Genomic DNA, 22,726 nt, shown 5'->3' on the forward strand with positions numbered 1-22,726 from the left:
AAGTGCTCTCCTGGGAGGCTATATACTCTCCCTGGGAGGGTATACACTCTCCCTGGAAGGGTATACTCTCCCTGGGAGGGTATATACTCTCCCTTGGAGGCTATATACTCTCCCTGGAAGGGTATACTCTCCCTGGGAGGGTATACACTCTCCCTGGGAGGGTATACTCTCTCTGGGAGGGTGTATACTCTCTCTGGGAGGCTATATACTCTCCCTGGAAGGGTATACTCTCCCTAGGAGGGTATACACTCTCCCTGGGAGGGTATACTCTCCCTGGGAGGGTATATACTCTCCTTGGGAGGGTATACTCTCCCTGGGAGGGTATATACTCTCCCTGAGAGGGTATATACTCTCCCTGGGAGGCTATATACTCTCCCTGGGAGGGTATACTCTCCTTGGGAGGGTATATACTCTCCTTGGGAGGGTATACTCTCCCTGGGAGGGTATATACTCTCCCTGGGAGGCTATGTACTCTCCCTGGAATGCTATATACTCTCCCTGGGAGACTATATACTCTCTCTGGGAGGCTATGTACTCTCCCGGGAAGACTATATACTCTCCCTGGGAGACTATGTACTCTCCCTGGGAGTGTATACTCTCCCTGGGAGGGTATATACTCTCCCTGGGAGGCTATATACTCTCCCTGGGAGGGTATACACTCTCCCTGGGAGGCTATATACTCTCCCTGTGAGGCTATGTACTCTCCCTGGGAGGGTATACTCTCCCTGAGAGGATATATACTCTCCCTGGGAGGGTATACTCTCCCTGGGAGGGTATATACTCTTCCTGGGAGGCTATATACTCTCCCTGGGAGGGTATACACTCTCCCTGGGAGGGTATATACTCTCCATGGGAGGTTATATCCTCTCCCTGGAAGGGTATATACTCTCCCTGGGAGGCTATATACTATCCCTGGGAAGCTATATACTCTCCCTGGGAGGCTATATACTTTCCCTGGGAGGCTATATACTCTCCCTGGGAGGCTACATACTCTCCCTCGGAGGCTATATACTCTCCCTGGGAGGCTATATACTTTCCCCTGGGAGGCTATATATTCTCCCCGGGAGGCTATATACTTTCCCTGGGAGGCTATATATTCTCCCTGGGAGGCTATATACTCTCCCTGGAATGCTATATACTCTCCCTGGGAGGCTATATACTTTCCCTGAGAGAGTATAATTATATACTTTCCCTGAGAGAGTATAATTATATAGTCTCCCTGGGAGGCTATATACTCTCCCTGGGAGGCTATAGACTCTCCCTGGGAAGCTATGTACTCTAACTTTGGGGCTATATACTCTCCCTGGGAGGGTATATACTCTCCCTGGGAGGCTATGTACTCTCCCTTGGAGGCTATATACTCTCCATGGGAGGCTATATACTCTCCCTGTGTGGCTTTATATTCTCCCTGGAAGGCTATACACTCTCCTTGGGAGGCAATATACTTTCCCTAGGAGACTATATACTCTCCCTTGGAGACTATATGCTCTCCCTGGGAGGGCATATACTCTCCCTAGGAGGCTACGTCCTCTCCCTTGGAGGGTATATACTCTCCCTGGGAGGCTATAAACTCTCCCTGGTAGGCTATATACTTTCTCTGGTAGACTATATACTCTCCTTGGGAGGCTATATACTCTCCCTGTGAGGCTATATACTCTACCTGGAAGGCTATATACTCTTCCTGGGAGGCTTTATACTCTCCCCGTGAGACTATATACTCTCCATGGGAGGCTATGTACTCTTCCTGGTAGACTATGTACTCTCCAGGGAAGACTATATACTCTCCCTGGGAGAGTATATACTTTCCCTGGGAGGCTATATACTCTACCTGAGAGGCTATATACTCTCCCTGGGTGGCTATGTACTCTCCCTGGGAGACTGTATACTCTCCCTGAGAGAGTATATACTCTCCCAGGAAGGCTATATACTTTCCCTGGGAGACTATAACTATATACTCTCCCTGGGAGACTATGTACTCTCCCTTGGAGACTATGTACTCTCCCTGGGAGACTGTATACTCTCCCTAAGAGATTGTATGTTTTCTCTGGGAGACTATGTACTCTCCCTGGGAGACTATATACTCTCCATGGGAGACTATGTACTCTCCCTGAGAAACTATATACTCTCCCTGGGAGGCTATGTACTCTCCCTGGGAGACTATATACTCTCCCTGGGAGACTGTATTCTCTCCTTGGAAGACTATGTACTCTCCCTGGGAAACTATGTACTCTCCATGGGAGACTATATACTCTCCCTGGGAAACTATATACTCTCCTGGGAGACTATATACTCTCCCTGGGAGACTATGTACTCTCCCTGGGAGACTTTATGCTCTCCTGGGAGACTATGTACTCTCCCTGGGAGACTATATACTCTCCCTGGGAGATTATGTAGTCTCCCTGGGAGACTGTATACACTCCCTGGGAGACTATGTACTCTCTTTGGGAGACTGTATATTCTCCCTGGGAGACTATATACTCTCCCTGGGAGACTGTATTCTCTCCCTGGGAGACTGTATGCTCTCCTTCGGAGACTATGTACTCTCCCTGGGAGACTGTATACTCTCCCTGGGAGATTATGTACTCTCCCTTGGAGACTGTTTACTCTCCCTGTGAGGCTATGTACTCTCCCTGGGAGACTATGTACTCTCTCTGGGAGACTATATACTCTCCCTGGGAGACTGTATATTCTCCCTGAGAGACTATAACACTGATTCCACTACCTCTCGTAGTTCTTGAAACATTTCTGGAACTCACTGTCTTGAACACAATGTGCTTTACTCTCCATTTATTGAGAATATAGAGGTGGTATAATAGCCTATGTGATGTGTTAAAATATCTTATTAATGAGAATAAGATACGAGATATACTAAATAAGTTACGTATATAAGCTTGCAGCACATAAGGGAACTGTAGATATAAATCCAAAAGATCTCCTGTAAACACTTTTAGGACCTAGTTCTAGACCTACTGTGTATCCATATGGTCTTGCGCTACCGTACACAATCAGGTGTACAATTAACTAGCCTCTTCGGCGGGGAAATCTAATCTAATGATGTCTGGCGCTGTTTGTAATTCTGACTGAATTTCCTTTACGTCGTTAAGATGCCACACACTGGGACAAAGGGTACCATTTCTATTTTTGGGAAGAGACAGAAGTGACAGAGAGATGGATGTAAGGAGTTGAGTGAGTAAGGTATGACTGCCATGTTGTTTTGACCAGAAAATGACTTGTGCAACACTTCGGTATCTTTATTGTTGAACAGTTACGTCAACCAGTGGCGTCTTAGGTCCAATACAGAAAAAAATAGTTGAGAATTAGGGGTATGAAGTAGTTAGTCGTCAACCTGGAGTCAATGTGATCAGTCCGTTAATGTTGGTGGACTGACCACATACATTAATGTTGGTGGACTGACCACATACATTAATGTTGGTGGACTGACCACATACATTAATGTTGGTGGACTGATCACATACATTAATGTTGGTGGACTGATCACATACATTAATGTTGGTGGACTGATCTCATACATTAATGTTGGTGGACTGACCACATACATTAATGTTGGTGGACTGACCACATACATTAATGTTGGTGGACTGACCACATACATTAATGTTGGTGGACTGACCACATACATTAATGTTGGTGGACTGACCACATACATTAATGTTGGTGGACTGACCACATACATTAATGTTGGTGGACTGACCACATACATTAATGTTGGTGGACTGATCACATACATTAATGTTGGTGGACTGACCACATACATTAATGTTGGTGGACTGATCACATACATTAATGTTGGTGGACTGACCACATACATTAATGTTGGTGGACTGATCACATACATTAATGTTGGTGGACTGATCACATACATTAATGTTGGTGGACTGACCACATACATTAATGTTGGTGGACTGATCACATACATTAATGTTGGTGGACTGATCACATACATTAATGTTGGTGGACTGACCACATACATTAATGTTGGTGGACTGATCACATACATTAATGTTGGTGGACTGATCACATACATTAATGTTGGTGGACTGATCTCATACATTAATGTTGGTGGACTGATCACATACATTAATGTTGGTGGACTGATCTCATACATTAATGTTGGTGGACTGATCACATACATTAATGTTGGTGGACTGATCTCATACATTAATGTTGGTGGACTGATCTCATACATTAATGTTGGTGGACTGATCACATACATTAATGTTGGTGGACTGACCACATACATTAATGTTGGTGGACTGATCTCATACATTAATGTTGGTGGACTGATCACATACATTAATGTTGGTGGACTGATCACATACATTAATGTTGGTGGACTGATCACATACATTAATGTTGGTGGACTGATCACATACATTAATGTTGGTGGACTGACCACATACATTAATGTTGGTGGACTGATCACATACATTAATGTTGGTGGACTGATCACATACATTCCAGCCTCAGGGAACAATTACCGCAATTTTTTTCTGATCTTCTCTGTACTGGACACTGCTAATTTTCCTGTCCAACATTTAGAACTTTGCATTTGTCAATATTAAACTGCATCTGCCACTTTTTGTAAACTGTGAACAACAACGGGCTCAACACTGACCCCTGATGAACACCACATGTGACGTGCCCCCATTCTGATTTCTCCCCATTTATGCAAACTCTCTGCTGCCTATTTGTCAGCCATGCCTCTACCCAGGAAAAATTTATCCTCCTATTCCGTGTACCCTAAGTTTCCTCAATAGCCTCTGGTGTGGAACTCTATCGATAGCCTTACTGAAGTCCATTACACAATATCATAATTAATACCATGATCTACCTCCTCAAACACCTTTGTGAAGGAAGTTAGTAAACTCGTAAGACAGGAACGCCCCTTTGTAAAACCGTGTTGAGATTCACTTATCAATTTATGCCTATCAAGATGGCTACGAATTGCGTCGGCAATTATTGATTCCATAAATTTTCCCACTATGGAGGTAAGGCTTATTGATCTATAGTTCGAAGTTAAGGACCTGTCACCTGCCTTGTAAATAGGTATTACATTTGCCATTTTCCGTTTGTCTGGCACTATGCAAGTTTGCAGTGATATATTTAAAAAATTAGCCAAAGTTATGCTAAATTCTTTTTTTACATTCGTTTAAAACTCTTCGCAAACAGTTCATCAGGACCTGGGAATTTGTTAGGTTTTAATTGCTCTATTTGTCTGAAGACCATGTCACTAGCTACCCTAATAGTGCATAGTTTATTATCATCCTGTTCAACATAATTTATTATTTCTGGAATTTCGCTAGTATCTTCCTGAGTAAAAACTGAGAGGAAGTAGGTATTGAAAAGTTCACACATTTCCTTATCACTGTCTAATCTTTCTTCTGATTATCAAATGGTATACAATACCGACAGGTTGGTAGATAAGACACATAGGCAACATTTAGGCAACTTTATTCAGAAACGTTTCGCCTACACAGTAGGCTTCTTCAGTCGAGTACAGAAAGTAGGCAGGAGCAGTAGAGATGTGAAGACGATGTAATCAGTCCATCACCCTTGAAGTCCCTCAGCTAGTTCCAGACTTTGGAACAGAACTTCTCCAGGCTGAGGGACTGACAACATCAAATCTACGACTTCAAGGGTGATGGACTGATTACATCGTCTTCACATCTCTACTGCTCCCGCCTACTTTCTGTACTCGACTGAAGAAGCGTACTGTGTAGGCGAAACGTTTCGGAATAAAGTTGCCTAAATGTTGCCTATGTGTCTAATCTACCAATCTTACTTCTGTATACCTGAAAGAACCCTTTTGGATTAGTTTCCAATTCCCTTGTTACTTTAGGCTCATAATCTCTTTTTTGCTTTCTTATTCCTTTAACTGAATATATTAATTTCTTAACTGCCCTTTCCCTCTTTTGATACGTCAGTATGTGTCTCTCTTTTGACCAACGAGATGTTTTAATCTATTGTTTATCCATTTAGGATCATTTTTGCTAAATCTAATTTCCGAACTCGGAACAAAAGTTGTCTGGGCAGCTAGCACTATGCTCTGAAACACGTCATGTTGGCAACCAACACCACCTACTGATTATAAGGACATCCCAGTTCAGCCCACCCAGGTAATTTCTCAGTCCCATGAAGTCGGCTAAGCAGAAATCTGGGACAGCGACTTGATTGCAGTGATCTGAGTAATTCCATGATATATTGAAACTAAGTGATTTGTGACCACTTTCCCCAAGCTCATCATTAACCTCTAGATTATTAACTAGTGATTCTTTGTGGGCAAGAACCAAGTCAAGTAGGTTGTTTCCTCTAGTTGGTTCTGTCACAACCTGTTCTAAAAGCAATCCTGAACCGTATCAAGAAAGTCACTAGACTCAAGATTTCCTGTCACATTGTTCTAATCAATTTGTCTCAAGTTAAAATATCCCATTAACACAACATTTTCATATCTAGATGCCTTATGAATTTCGTCCCATAACAGTTTACTGCACTCCCTATCAAGGTTTGGGGGCCTATAAATCACACCCAAAATTAATTTGTCACGACCCTCGAGAAACTGTAGCCAAACAGATTCCATGTTCGATGTTTCTAATCTTATATCATGTCTAACACAACAATTTAAATTATCTCTGACATACACTCCACCACCCTTCCTGTTGACCCTATCCTTTGATATACCTTTGATATACCTTTGAAGAGTTTAGAGAGTTTATCTACTCTCTGAGCCCGGCTATGGGCCTGGCTTGTCTGGTGCTTGCCTGGTCAACCAGGCTGTTGCTGCTGGAGGCCCACTGCCCCATATATCCATCACAGCCTGGTTGATCTGGCACCTGGTGAAGATACTTGTCCAGCTTTCTCTTCAAGGCTTCTACACTTGTTCCAGCAGCGTTTCTGATATCTTCTGGTAAGATGTTGAATAGTCTGGGACCCCGGATGTTGATACAGTGTTCCCTTATTGCCCCCACCACACTCCTGCTCCTCACTGGGTTTATTTTACACTTACTCCCATATCTCTCAGTCCAGTATGTTGTTATGGCAGTGTGCAGATTTGGGACCAGTCCCTCGAGTACCTTCCAGGTATATATTATCATCTATCAGTGTGAAATAGTTTATAACCCTGTATGTTGCATTCAGAAGGCATTTCTCTGTCTTTCAAGTTGAACCAGATCTCTGTTATAGCAATAATATCTATATTACCTGCTTTTGCAAATAATCTTAGCTCATCCATCTTAAACTCCTATTATTTGTATAGTAAACCTTAGGAAAGCTAGTCACTTGTTGCCCTCTACTATCTCTCTTTGTTTGTTGAGTAATTGCTTTGCCATTACTAGCAACTTTATTTTGAATATTGTCTTTTAAATATATTCCTGAGGTATCACGGTAATATCTGCTGTTTTCAACCCTAGTACTGCAGCCTGATTATTTCACACAAACACCCATACCTCTATAATCTATCAATTTAAAGTCCTAGACAAGTCATCAATGATCCCCTCAATCGAACTGGCTAATGCAACCACTCCAACCCAGTGAGATGAACCCCGTACCTTCCATATATATCATGTACTATTCACCCAGATAGATGTGTCTGTGACTTGATAAAGCCCACTGTGTGGGCGAAACGTTGTTAGTAAAGGATCACATTATACTACATTTGTGTTTGCTTTTAAAAGAAACTCCCACAGTACTTGCATTATCCTGGATACCCTGACGACAATCTTTAAGTATAACCTTCATCACTTTTTCGATGTTGTTGTATGTTTTGATGTTGATGGTTGACCAGACAGTTCATCATCCTCATATGATGTTCGTCCTGCGCTGAGAAACATAAGAACCGACAAGTTGATAAATTAGACACATGTGCAACACTTAGATATCTTTAATGAGGAAATGGACTGATGAAGCCACTGTGGCAAAACATTTCCTCATTAAAGATACCCAGGTGTTACACATGTGTCTAATTTATCATAAGAACGTAAGAAAGGAGGAATACTGCAGTAGGCCTGTTGGCCCATACTGGGTAGGTCATACACAAATCCAACCCACGAACAGAATATTTGCCCAACCTACTTTCAGTGCTACCCTGACAATAAGCTCTGATAAATCTATTAAGTCATGTGTAAGTCTCACTCAAACCCAACCCCTCTCACTCGTGTATTTATGCAACCTAAATTTGAAACTATCCAAAGTTTTAGCATCAATAACCCTACTAAGCAGACTGTTTCCCTCATCGTACTGTATGATCCTTGCAGGTTTAGTGCCTCTTTTTTATTACAACAATAAAAAATGTTCCACTCATCAACTACCATAAATCCTGATCAATACTTTCCTATATCCTTTCTAAACCTAAACTTATCTAATTTGCATCCATTATTGTGGGTTCTTTCTTTGAGGCATATCCTTAAAACTTTATTAATTTCGCCTTTATTAATACCCATCTTCCACTTATACACTCCGGCCATGTCTCCCCTCATTCCTCGTCGAACTCATTGCTTCATCACTAAATGCTTTGGCAAGCATATAGTGAATTTCACTAGCTATTTTACCGAACTTAAAACAATATCACAGATACAGTTATTATTTCGAAGATTTTTTTTTATATTTTATTTAAAACATGACATTACAAAAATATAATATATAAAACTCATGTGGAGTTATAACAGTAACACAACCCTACCTACAGCTAACATTACACACCACACTTACAACTCCGTGTGGGTACAAACTCCCCCTCCCTTGTTCCCTCATCCTATCACTTAACCCAAACCTGTTGGAGCTACCCAACAGAATTACACGATGTGAACAACACTTATCTACACATTCCTCGAAATGGTACACAGTCTGTTCCCTCAGATACATCCATTTTCTTCCCACATTGATGATGTAAGCGACCACTAGAATACCATTACAGACCATGCAATTCATTGCACTGAACATATTACACACAGATATATTACCCCTCTCCCCGGTGGTTATCCAACCACCTCACTATTTACAACCCAACAACATACTACAAACAATGGATGTTACCTAATCTGATTTCACATATCACTTACCTCCCAACTATGGTGTCTCAACCTTAACATTGATAAGGTTGCAAAGAAACACTGACTTAAAAACAGGTAATTTACGTGTTATTTTTATATTTTATTAAGAATGACAGTACATATACAGAGTACATACAATTATTAACATCGTACATCATAGAGGTACAAAGATAAATAGTAATTTACTTGAGCAGAGTACCGTACTCAAACATCTTCAAAAAATTTTACGGTACGGTATCTCCTGTTTCCAATACCAATACCCAATCCAACCCTATAACAAAGTAACATAGCATGGTATTAGCCATAATACCCCATAAACTAAGCCCCCCATGTACCCAGGCAACCCTCATCCCTTATCTGAGCTAAAAGAAAGGAAGGATACAAAAAGTGTACACAGAACTTATGCTTTAACCTAAAAGTACATATATACAATACAGTCCAAATGTATCATTAACTTACAACACAAAAGAACTTAACACATAAAACTCAAATTACACCAAAGGTCCTAAAACATAAACCAAAGTAAGTCTACTAGTTGCACGTCTTGCAGTACTTGCACATGACAACACATAACATCAGTATGTACCATCGTTTATATAAAAACAGATCCACATTACTCAAGAATAAAATTTTAAACATATAAATGCAACTTTCTAAAATTCATGTATATAAAAGACACACAATGTTTCAGGTAATAAAAAAACTATTATATCCCAAGGATTGCAAAGTATAATTACCCCCTGGAGAATAAACCTCAGAGGGAAACAAAGAATAAAACAATAAAAAATCTGATACCATACATAAGGCCCATAATACATATGCAGAGCCGTACTACTACTAGCATTCAAAAACTGTCCTGGCCTCTGACACGTCAGAAAGCTCCCCCCAGCCCCTGACCCCATACCAACTATATTATACTCATTTCCACTCTTACAATCTACATCTTCCGTCTTAAGTCAAAACCCCAGTCCCTGATATTCTCATGTCCTCTGTCCATCCTCCACCATACCCCCCCTCATGCTTAACATTTACACACCCACATATGCCGCTACCACACGCTCTCTTTACCACAATCGAACCTCAACCAACTCCAAAATCAAACAAAAAAGACAGTCCCTGAGAACTCAACCTATCCCAGTGCTAACCTGCGCCACCCCTACCAACACACCTACTGTCAGATTGCGATAACCCAAGGAAAAACTATTTTCCCACACCCCCCATGAAGGCCTATTCCTGCAAACTGTGTGGTACACGCGCACTGCAAGCGCTCACACCCTACAACCACTCCCCACCTCTCTCATACCCCATGAAACATACAAAAAAATCTGCCACCACATACATCACAGCCCGTTGAACATCCTTGGTGACCCCTCCCACATCAAAATGCAAAGCCCTCAAAGTCGAAATGTTACCCCCCCCCCCACCACTATACAAAGAGCCCTCGCCAACCATATCCTGACAGCCCCCAAGGTCCCACAAAAATACACAGCATGGAAAGCTGTCTCCTCCCCACATAGTGGACAATTCCCCACACCCACATAACCCATCAGAAAAAGCACAGACCTCGAAGTTAAAATCCCCAACAAAAACCTATACACCAGCTCCCGAACCCGTGGCTGTAATCTTCTCTTCATCCACCTCCACATTTTACCTTCCCGGTCTCTGTATCTGAGTCTTCCCCTTTCACTGGCTCTGTTACAAGTGTGGAGGTTCATCCTCCTCCTCGTACTGTGCCTTCCTCCCCTGTTCCCTCCCACGTTTCTTCCTCTTCTGCCACCTCCCAGGTTTCTGCCTCTTCTGTCCCCTCCCACACTTCTCCAGTTCCCTCCACCCTTTTGCCCCCCCCCCACCTTGGTACAGTCTATTACAGCTCCGATCTTTACTCAAACTCGTCCTCCTTCCATCTCCAATATTGTCTCCAATACGACGTCTCTAACTCCAAAACACTTGAAGCAATCTCTGAATATATTACAGAGACCAAACCATCAATGGACACTGATCCATCCTCTGTTCCTTCTCTTTCCTCTTCTCCACTGCGCAACTCCTTTCTTCACCGTTCCTTCGCTACTTGAACGTTTTCCTTTGCCACCGAATGTGGACTTTTCTAACCCCTATAGTCTGTAGGTACCCTTACCTGCGGATTTCAGGCATCTTTATCGTTGCCAGTCATGGCCTATTTACAGAGGAATATTCCCTGCCTCAGGGGTAATTGGGGTGAGCTTCAGATGTTGCTCTCCCAGTTTTTCCCTGTTGGTGTTTGCTTACAGGAACAAAAATTACACTCTGCCGTTATCTCTCCTATCTCAGGCTATAATTTATTGTATTCTTCAGATCCTTTTCCTGATGGGACCTTTAATGAAAGTGCCCTTCTATACACTGATATTCCATAACATCAGCTATTTGTTCATACTTCGCTGCATTACACAGCAGCCTGTATCCACTTGCATAGGTGGTATACGCTCTGTTCTTTGTATCTCTCTCCTTCTCGGGCATTATCTATCCCAGATATTGCCTTTCTTCTTTCGTCATTACCACCACCACTTCTGCTACTTGGCGATTTTAATGCCCATCATTTCCTCTGGGGGTCTCACTGTGATTCCCGTGGCATTCAGTTAGAGGCTTTTCTTGCTACCCACCCCCTCCATGTTTTAAATACAGGTACTCACACCCATTTTGATCCTCGGACTCATACTCTCTCTTGCATCGATCTCTCAGTCTGCTCTTCCTCCGCCGCATTAGACTTCACCTGGTCTGTTCTCCCGGATTTACATGACAGTGATCATTTCCCAATCATTCTTACTTCCCCTTCATATTCACCACCTCTTCGCAACCCACGCTGGCAATTTGATCAGGCAAATTGGAACCTTTACTCACAACTAACTGTTTTTAGTGAGGTTCCTTCTTCGTCCTCCATTGATGAGCTTTTACACCTCTTCTCATCCTCCGTTTTAACCACAGCTTCTTATTCTATACGCCAAACTTTGGGCAGGCATTTTCAGAAATGCATGCCTTGGTGGTCTTCTGCTTGTGCTCGTGCAGTACGTTTGAAACACGCTGCGTGGGGCAGGTACCAGTACAATTGAACCACGGAGAGACTTCTTGATTTTAAGCAGAAGTGTGCGATCACTCGCCGTGTCATCCGTGACGCTAAACACACTTGCTGGCGAGATTATGTCTCCACCATCACCTCTGCTTCCTCTGAGTGCAGTCTGGAAAAAAGTACGAAAACTGAGTGGTAAATATTCTCCTGACCCGGCTCCTGTTCTGCGGGTTGCCGGTGTTGATATAGCAAACCCACTAGATGTTGCCAATGAAATTGGCAATCATCTGGTCTGTATTTCTCAGGGACTCCATCTATGCTCCTCGTTTCTTTCCTCAAAGTCTGCCAGAGAGTTAGTACCCTTGGACTTTTCTTCTTTCATAGAAGAACAGTATAATGTGCTTTTTACACTTCATGAACTGGAGGCAACACTCTCAGCTTGCCGATCATCGGCAGCTGGGCCCGACGACATTCATATTCGTATGTTACAACATTTACATCAGTCAGCCCTTGCAGTCGTATTACGCCTTTTCAATCTTATTTGGCCACAGGGAGTTCTTCCACAGCTGTGGAAATCTGCCATTGTTCTCCCTTTCCGCAAACCATGTACTACGGGACATGAAACCTCCCACTATCGTCCCATTGCTCTTACCAGTGCAGTTTGCAAAGTGATGGAACGCCTGGTAAATAGACATTTAGTGTGGTATTTAGAGACACAATGGTCTCTCCACTCGTCAATATGGCTTTCGTAAAGGCCGTTCTACCATAGACCCCTTACTACGCTTGGATACATATGTTCGTAATGCCTTTGCGAATAACCACTCAGTTATTGCCATAGTTTTTGACCTTGAGAAGGCATATGACACAACTTGGAGGTATAATATTTTGGCCCAAGCCCACTCCTTAGGCCTTCGAGGCAATCTACCATCCTTCCTTAAGAACTTTTTAACTGGCAGACATTTCCGTATTCGGGTTAATAATGTGCTCTCCCCGGACTTTATCCAAGCTGAAGGTGTCCCCCAGGGATGTGTTCTGAGCACAACACTTTTTTTCCTTGATATAAATGATTTGGCCTCTAGTCTTTCATCCAATATTTGGTCATCACTCTATGTTGATGACTTTGCTATTGCATGTGCAGGCGCTGACTGTCATCTCATTATAGTTTCTCTCCAACATGCACTTGACCGTGTTTCCAATTGGGCCACCACACATGGGTTTAAAATTTCCAGTACCAAAACTCACCAAATTACTTTCATTAGATGCTCTGTCATCTCTGATCATCCTTTGTACCTCAATGGCTCCTGTATCCCTGAACATGATAGTCAGGTTTCTAGGCCTACTCTTTGACCATAGGTTATCCTGGAAACCTCACATTACCTCTTTGAAGGCAACTTGTCACAGCCGGCTGAACCTTCTTAAAACCCTTGCTCATCTTTCATGGGGAGCTGATCGTCGAGCTCTCCTTCGCCTGCATTCCACCCTCATTTTATCGAAACTTGATTATGGTGACCAGATCTATTCAGCGGCCTCTCCTGCTACTCTCGCTAGCCTTAACCCCATTCATCACCAAGGATTACGTTTATGCCTTGGTGGTTTTCGCTCTTCCCCTGTTGAGAGCCTCTATGCAGAAGCGAACGTTCCATCCTTATCTGATCGCCGAGATGCCCATTGCCTTCGCTACTATGTACGCCCTCATGATCTCCGCAATCCTTCAATTTATAGAATGGTCTCCGATATTAGTAGACATTATTTGTTCGCCGCCCCTGTTTGCTCTGTCCCTTCTCTCTTTGCCCAATGGAAATAAGTCACTCTGTCTGACTTTTTTGGGTTATCCTAGGTTCTCTACACATATGCTGCTATGTATGATAATTCTATGTAACTGTATTTGTGTATACCTGAATAAACTTACTTACTTACTTACTTACTTAGTCTTCTCTTCGATTACCACCTCTCTATGTTCATGTAGCATCTCCCTTTTCCCTACCCCCCCTCGGAAGTTCCAGCTGTTCGAGTCTGTTCTTTCTAACTCCCTTGCTCGAAAGCCCAACTGTATACAGTAGCTTCCCACTCTTTTTCTTGATCACTTCCACTCTCATTCTCATGCCATTGCAGTGTACACAGATGGCTCTAAGTCTTCTGATGGCATTGGATTTGCAGCATTGTTTCTGGACAGCGTCGTACGAGGGCATTTACTATCTTCGGCAAGTATCTTTACTGCTGAAGCGTATGCCATTCTTGCAGTACTTATTCGTATTGCATCTATGCCTGTGTCATCATTTGTGGTTGTCTCAGACTCCCTTAGTGCTTTACAGGCTATACAGAAATTTGATACACCTCACCCCTTAGTCCTCCATATCCAACTTTGGCTACACCACATCTCTTCCAAGCATAAAGATATTGTTTTTTGTTGGGTCCCTGGTCATGTTGATGTACTGGGCAATTAACAGGCAGACACTGCTGCACGGTCAGCAGTACATGACCTACCAGTTTCATATAGAGGTGTTCCATTTACGGACTATTTTGCTGCAATAGCTACCCACCTTCACACCCGTTGGCAACAACGTTGGTCTACTCTGCTCCGTAACAAACTTCAATCTATTAAACCGAGTATAGGTTACTGGCCGTCTTCTTGTCACCAGTGTCGAGGTTGGGAGACTACTCTCTCCCGTCTTTGCATTGGCCATACTCGTCTTACTCATGGATATCTCATGGAGAGGCGCCCTGCTCCTCTCTGTGAGAATTGTCAGGTTCCATTATCGGTTAGCCACATTCTATTAGACTGCCCACTTTATCAACGAGCACGCAGAATATACCTGCAACATCATCTTCGCTCCGCTGCTCTCTCTTTACCTTCCCTTCTCGCTGATGGACCCATCCAGACTCTCTCATTGACTTTTTGACAACAACTGACTTACTTCACAAACTCTGATGATACCTTCAGCCCTTTCTACCTCAATCTCTTGCTACCCTCTACCCCCACACTATCCCTTGCCCCGCTGTTTTCTGTAACCTACTGATCATCCCTCCCCCCTTCCGCCGCCCAATACCCTCGCTTCCTTCCCTACCCTGCAGCGCTGTATAGCCCTTGTGGCTTAGCGCTTCTTTTTGATTATAATATTAATAATTTATTCCCCCGTTGTTACTACATAGGATAAGTCGTAACACCAGGAAGTACGAGTCACAACTTTCTGATAGCATCTTATATATTTGGAAATAAACATTACAGTAATAATTACTGTTATAGAACACAGGATAGTAAAGCTGTCTTATGACTTTAAATAAATGATTGCAAGTAGGGATGGGACAGTACTAAATTTTGGGCTGATACCAATACTTATACTCAGTTTTAGGCAAATACCGATACTTTGGTACACCCATTATTGTAAAGTTTACGTGTCATCTTACATATTCATAATAGAGCAAGAAAAAAACAGCATTCTTATCAGAGTGACAAACATTAAACACATTTTTATTTCTACTGGTGAAAACAAATATACAAGACCAGTGCAGACCATTACCTGAACGATGTTTCCTTCAACATACTACAATGTGATAAACACCAGTGATGTTTCCTTCAACATACTACAATGTGATAAACACCAGTGATGTTTCCTTCAACATACTACAATGTGATAAACACCAGTGATGTTTCCTTCAACATACTACAATGTGATAAACACCAGTGATGTTTCCTTCAACATTCTACAATGTGATAAACACCACTGATGTTTCCTTCAACATTCTACAATGTGATAAACACCAGTGATGTTTCCTTCAACATTCTACAATGTGATAAACACCAGTGATGTTTCCTTCAACATTCTACAATGTGATAAACACCACTGATGTTTCCTTCAACATTCTACAATGTAATAAACACCAGTGATGAATTAAATCTTGTACACATGAAGATCCACACTATTTTTCTGTTATTTTCTGTCAATGTTTGGCTTCTTGCGATCATCTTCACCTTCTGAATAAGCTTATAGTACTGAAAAGTTATCAAGGGAGACATGAATGTCCAGATTAAGACATTTAATTAGGAAAAAATTTCTCCATGACTAGTTTTCTCAGTCGTGGCGAAATATTTCCATAAATGTTTAAATTTGTGTTCGTCTCTTTTCACATTGTTGTTTAATTAAAACATTTGAAAGGAGGGTAATTATAAAAGTAAGGTCATTACTAACAAAGTCATCATCTTACAGAAGGACGGCCAGTGATCAAGGAACATCCCAGCAGTGTAGTTGCTCGTCGTAACGACCCTGTCACCCTCAACTGTGCAGCAGCTGGTGCTGCACGCATCAGCTGGTTCCGTGATGGTCAGGAGGTGGTTACCTCTACACAAAATCCTCGCTCTCACCGTGTACTCCTACCTACTGGCTCCCTCTTCTTCCTCCGTGTCACTGCCACCAGGAAGGATAGTGACACTGGCACGTACTGGTGTGTGGCTTCCAACAGCTATGGTGCTACACGCTCTCACAACGCCACACTGACTGTTGCAACCCTCGCCTATGTCTTTCAGAGCCAAGGAGAACCCACAATGAAGACCCATGTAGGGGACACTTTCTGCCTGCCATGCCGGCCACCCAAGGGCACCCCTCGGCCAGAGCTGACCTGGTTGAGGGATGGTCACCAGGTGACCAATACCAGCCGTGTTAGTGTCTCCCAGGCAGGTGACCTGGTCATCAACAAGGTCATCCAGGAAGACTCTGCAACCTATGTATGTAGAGTTAGAAATGTTGTTGGCATCAGGGAGTCCACACCCACACAACTCACTGTCATGAGTAAGTCCATATTCGCACCCACCTAACTCTGTTATTAGCTAATGCTTATCATCACCCATTCACTTCACTGCCATGAGTAAATCTTTGTCTACACATATCCAACTTACTATCATAAGTCCTTACCAGCACCCACCCAACTCACTGTCATGAATACTTTCCCACACCCACTCAATTCACTGTCATAAATCCTTACCCACACCCACCCTACTTGCTGTCATAAATCCTGACTTGTACCCACTCAGTTCACTCTCCTGAGTATAACATGTTACATACAGTATGCTACTTGTGCACCTCATAATTAAATCTAAATTTATCAGTCAGAAAATTAATAAACCTTCATGTAAAAAATCACGTTTTCCTACTATTTATTTTTTTCATCGGTATAGTTGGTGCTTCATTTTAACATATACTACTACTACTACTACTACTACTATTACTACTACTATTACTACTAATAATAATAAAAAATTATCTTATGTTTGGACAAAATCATTTTTTTTACGAGAATTCAAGCAACACACATCTACAATAATTTTTGTATTCTCAGCTGTGCCCTGGTTTGAGGAGCGACCACTGAATGTGACTGCTCCTTCAGGAGTGGCAGTGGAGTTGAGGTGTCGTGCACGTGGGTCACCCACACCTTCAGTATCCTGGCAGCGACTAAATGGCAAGATGCCACAGGGACGCACCAGGATAGATACCCAGCATCAACGACTAGTCCTGGAGCAGGTGGCACCTGTTGACTCTGGTGTATATGTGTGTGAGGCGGAAAGTGATGGAGGAAGAGTGGCAGCCCAAGCTACTGTCACTATCGTAAGTGCTCCGATACTGACACAAAGACAGCAGCGAATCCAGGTAATGACAGGAGAGACAGCGCAAGTATCATGCTCTGTGGAAGGTGAGACTCAACCTCTTATATTGTGGCGTCTCTCAGCACCAGACAGAACTGCTGTTCTTGCAGCTGGACAAAGTAATGACCACATCTCTGTGTCAGATGATGGTCGAACTCTGTGGTTAAAACATGCAACAATGGAAGACAGCGGCACATATTACTGCTGGGGTGTCAGTCGTGGTGGAGGTGTAAGTGGAAGATCAGAGGTGATGGTGGTGTCAGCTCTTCCACCACCAGTGATGGGTGTTGGTCCAAGAGATATTAAGGTTGCACCAGGGAATACTGCAACATTTCCCTGTGAGGTAGTAAGCGAGGCAGCCCAAATCACCATCTCCTGGTGGTACCGTCCAGCTATCCACCTGCCACCCCGTCAACTAACCCAACATACTGCTGACCACCGATTCTCTCTTCCGAAAAATGGTGCTCTCATCCTCAAGAATGTACAGCTTAATGACTCGGGGATTTACACCTGTCGAGCTATAGCAGACTCGGGTACAGTGGAACAAGCTGCAGTACTTCGAGTAGAACATAATGTTATCATTGGAGAACCCTTGCTACTGCCGGCGCCTCCCACCAAGCCACGTGTAATAGATGTAAACCAAACATCCGTGCAATTAAACTGGCTTCCTAATTCTCAAGTGGGTGAAGAATCCGGTCAGTGGTATCGCATAGAGTACTGGAGGCAAGGTTGGGATGAATGGCGTGTGTCTGATGCTGTCATGATGCAGGAGTCATGTGTGGTGAGCCACCTCACTCCAGGACACACTTACACCTTCCTGGTCCGAGCTGTCAACAATAGAGGAGTATCGTTCCCCAGCCCCTGGTCAGACCCAGTTACCACTCACCCTCCCCGTGACCCCAGCCTTACTGTAGACCAGGTACGCCAGGCTCGCCGCCGCCTCTCTCGTCCCATTATCTCCCTCACTGATGCTGCCATCACTGCCCCTCACAGTGTGCTGCTCACCTGGGACTTCCTGGCCCCAGCAGATGAGTCTATGGAAGGTGTGTTGGTGTACTCGGTGACCAAGACTGGCACTGTTCAAGTGGCCACTGTTCTGGGTGCCTCATCCTCCTCTCATCTTCTTCACAATCTGAGTGCCAACACTCATTACACCTTCTTCATCGTCCCATTCTGGCACAGCATCGAGGGAACGCCTTCCAATGCTCACTCACTTAGGACACCAGAAGATGGTAGGATATCAACTAATTTCTGATTTTCCTGTTTGTTTTCTTGCACTCTTGACTTTTCTAATTTTAAAATACTTTTGTTAAGATGTGCACACTGATATGTAAAATTATACATTTTATCGCATCCCAGTGTGCTGCCTTTAAAGAACATTTGCCCTTTTCTCAGAAAAGCCTTTATTAGACTTCTTAGCTCTTGAGCCTTTTGTTTATCTTCCAATATTCTTGAATAACCCACCACTGGGTGGACATGAAGTTCACAATAAACTCATGGCTGCAACTCACTTGATGAATCTTAGGTGAACCACAAACTAACTGCTTAGGAATAAAAAAAAATTGTTCTCATTGGCAGTTCCGGCATCTGCACCTGGAGACGTGCGTGTGACAGTGCGTGAGGAAGGTTCTGTATTCATCAGGTGGTCAAGTATGAGTGCTGAGGAAGCCAGAGGGCAGCTGGTAGGTTACCAGGTAACAATAAGCCACAATGGTAGTCAGACCACAGAGACGGTGGAGAGCCCCTGGCTGGAAGCTCGTGGTCTCCTGCCTGGCCGACTCTACACTGTCCGGGTGGCAGCTCTTACAGCGGCAGGTTCTGGGCCCTTCAGTGATCCAGTTTTGCTTGATGCTGGACCAAATGATGCCCAGAGCACTCAAAAGATCAACACAGACATTGATGGCATTGTAATGTATGCATCACCAAAACTTGTGTGGCTGGTGTACCTGCTAATACCACTGGTACTAATGGTGTTTGCTACAACTTTGTTGTACGTGAGGCACCTACGTCGTAAGGTGCCTACTTGTAACCCAGTTCACACTCCCACTGTGTACCAGGATCCATCTCTTTATCCCGACCACCACTCCATCAATATGCACAGTGAACGCAAATCATGGAGGGCCTCACAGAGTGACAAGGATTCCAATTTGTCATCAATACGACTTCTTCGTCCAGACCAACTGGTGAATGAGTATGCAGAACCCCGGATGGAGCAGCAGCGACTCAGTGTAACATCAACAGAACCATATGCCACTACATCGTTGTTAACATCAGCTTCGCCTCATCTTAGCACCAGTGCACACTGGAAGTGTAGTGATGACTCTGGTGTTCAGGTCAACTGGACTGCCTTCCTCCCACCCCCACCATCCTACCCACCTCCCCATGACCTTGACCTGGGTAACCCAACTGGTAGTAACGACATACACAGAGACCGACGGGTATGTTCCTCGGCACAGATCTACAAAAAGAGCAAGTCGGAGCAGTATGAACGTCCGCGTGATGCTGCCTCTGAACACACTTATGATCTGTACACCCAAGGAGCTCCTTCCCTCTCCTTCAGTACACGATTAGACCATCGTAAAGTCCTCGCCGACTGTCACCCTCCTCCATCCAGTAAACCCCAACGTAGCAACACACACTAGTGTCAAGTCATGTACATCGGAAAGATAAACTGAACCCCCAAGTGGGGTATTTATAGTATAGTTGCCTTTAATACTGTCTAGAGGTTTTAAAATATATATACAGTATAAAGCTTTCTCGTGGCCGTCCAGCTACACTAGGCTATCACACTTGCAGTTCAGCACCTGACATTAAAGCCAGTGTATAAGAGTGTAGCAGCACACAAGCAGGAAACACAACCTCAGGTCTGTAACTATTATTCAAATCAGTCTTAACTTTCCCTTAGATTACTGAATGTCTGACTTGTTTTCCAAAGAGCTTATAGAAAAACTTGTCTGTGCCACAGTCACAGACTGGACGATGGATCTTCATGAAGACTCACACAGGTTTAGCTAATAAAAGTAACATTCACCGAGCTTATACTAGATGCTAGTGCTTCAGTAATAATATCTGCAATAGTTACTAATGTCAATAAAAGTCTTCATCTCCCTTAGGTTTTGCTGAGGGAGGAAGAGGATGAAAATAGTGCTCCTGAGGGAGGAAGAGGATGAAAATAGTGCTCCTGAGGGAGGAAGAGGATGAAAATAGTGCTCCTGAGGGAGGAAGAGGAAGAAAATAGTGCTCCTGTCAGCGATTATCGCCTTATAATAACACTCAAGATACTTAACCTTATATCAAGTAACACTAATATTCTCCAGGAACAAAAACCATATTAAGAAACATCGTCAAAGACCATAATAAGAAGTGATTTTCGAATCTATTATTTTCATAAAACATTTCTTGTTAATGTGTCAGTTATTGTAACACTGTCTCGGTGTCATGACTTCCCTGCAGTAACACTGTCTCGGTGTCATGACTTCCCTGCAGTAACACTGTCTCGGTGTCATGACTTCCCTGCAGTAACACTGTCTCGGTGTCATGACTTCCCTGCAGTAACACTGTCTCGGTGTCATGACTTCCCTGCAGTAACACTGTCTCGGTGCCATGACTTCCCTGCAGTAACACTGTCTCGGTGTCATGACTTCCCTGCAGTAACACTGTCTCGGTGTCATGACTCCCCTGCAGTAACACTGTCTCGGTGTCATGACTTCCCTGCAGTAACACTGTCTCGGTGCCATGACTTCCCTGCAGTAACACTGTCTCGGTGTCATGACTTCCCTGCAGTAACACTGTCTCGGTGCCATGACTTCCCTGCAGTAACACTGTCTCGGTGTCATGACTTCCCTGCAGTAACACTGTCTCGGTGTCATGACTTCCCTGCAGTAACACTGTCTCGGTGTCATGACTTCCCTGCAGTAACACTGTCTCGGTGTCATGACTTCCCTGCAGTAACACTGTCTCGGTGTCATGACTTCCCTGCAGTAACACTGTCTCGGTGTCATGACTTCCCTGCAGTAACACTGTCTCGGTGTCATGACTTCCCTGCAGTAACACTGTCTCGGTGTCATGACTTCCCTGCAGTAACACTGTCTCGGTGTCATGACTTCCCTGCAGTAACACTGTCTCGGTGTCATGACTTCCCTGCAGTAACACTGTCTCGGTGTCATGACTTCCCTGCAGTAACACTGTCTCGGTGTCATGACTTCCCTGCAGTAACACTGTCTCGGTGCCATGACTTCCCTGCAGTAACACTGTCTCGGTGTCATGACTTCCCTGCAGTAACACTGTCACGGTGTCATGACTTCCCTGCAGTAACAAATACACTATGTACTTGTACATTACATATAGTACTATGTACTTGTACATTACATATAGTACTATGTACTTGTACATTACATATAGTACTATGTACTTGTACATTACATATAGTACTATGTACTTGTACATTACATATAGTACTATCATTACATAATGAGGTTACACAGAGACTGCCTCTCTTGCTGCTGTTTGAATGTAAGACTAAACTAGGGTATTACCTTGTGCATATATCCTGGTAACTTCAGTGTTTCTGAAGCCCAGGTGACACCAGTCATGTGATAGTGATACACCAGTCATGTGATAGTGATACACCAGTCATGTGATAGTGATACACCAGTCATGTGATAGTGATACACCAGTCATGTGATAGTGATACACCAGTCATGTGATAGTGATACACCAGTCATGTGATAGTGATACACCAGTCATGTGATAGTGATACACCAGTCATGTGATAGTGATACACCAGTCATGTGATAGTGATACACCAGTCATGTGATAGTGATACACCAGTCATGTGATAGTGATACACCAGTCATGTGATAGTGATACACCAGTCATGTGATAGTGATACACCAGTCATGTGATAGTGATACACCAGTCATGTGATAGTGATACACCAGTCATGTGATAGTGATACACCAGTCATGTGATAGTGATACACCAGTC

The 22,726-nt window shown here is 43.5% G+C and overlaps 1 protein-coding gene across 1 annotated transcript; it reads left to right on the forward strand.

Annotated features, from left to right (window-relative positions):
- Nucleotides 1-16,294: 16,294 nt before the first annotated feature.
- LOC128691259 (roundabout homolog 2) lies at nucleotides 16,295-21,198 on the forward strand (the record flags this gene model as incomplete). Its single annotated transcript, XM_053780098.2, has 3 exons — nucleotides 16,295-16,889; nucleotides 17,437-18,972; nucleotides 19,319-21,198. Coding segments are annotated over 3 exons (3,195 nt in total), but the record flags the coding sequence as incomplete, so codon positions are not given.
- Between the last annotated feature and the right edge of the window lie 1,528 nt (nucleotides 21,199-22,726).

Source organism: Cherax quadricarinatus, chromosome 36, assembly GCF_038502225.1.
Source record: "Cherax quadricarinatus isolate ZL_2023a chromosome 36, ASM3850222v1, whole genome shotgun sequence".
Lineage (NCBI taxonomy): Eukaryota > Metazoa > Arthropoda > Malacostraca > Decapoda > Parastacidae > Cherax > Cherax quadricarinatus.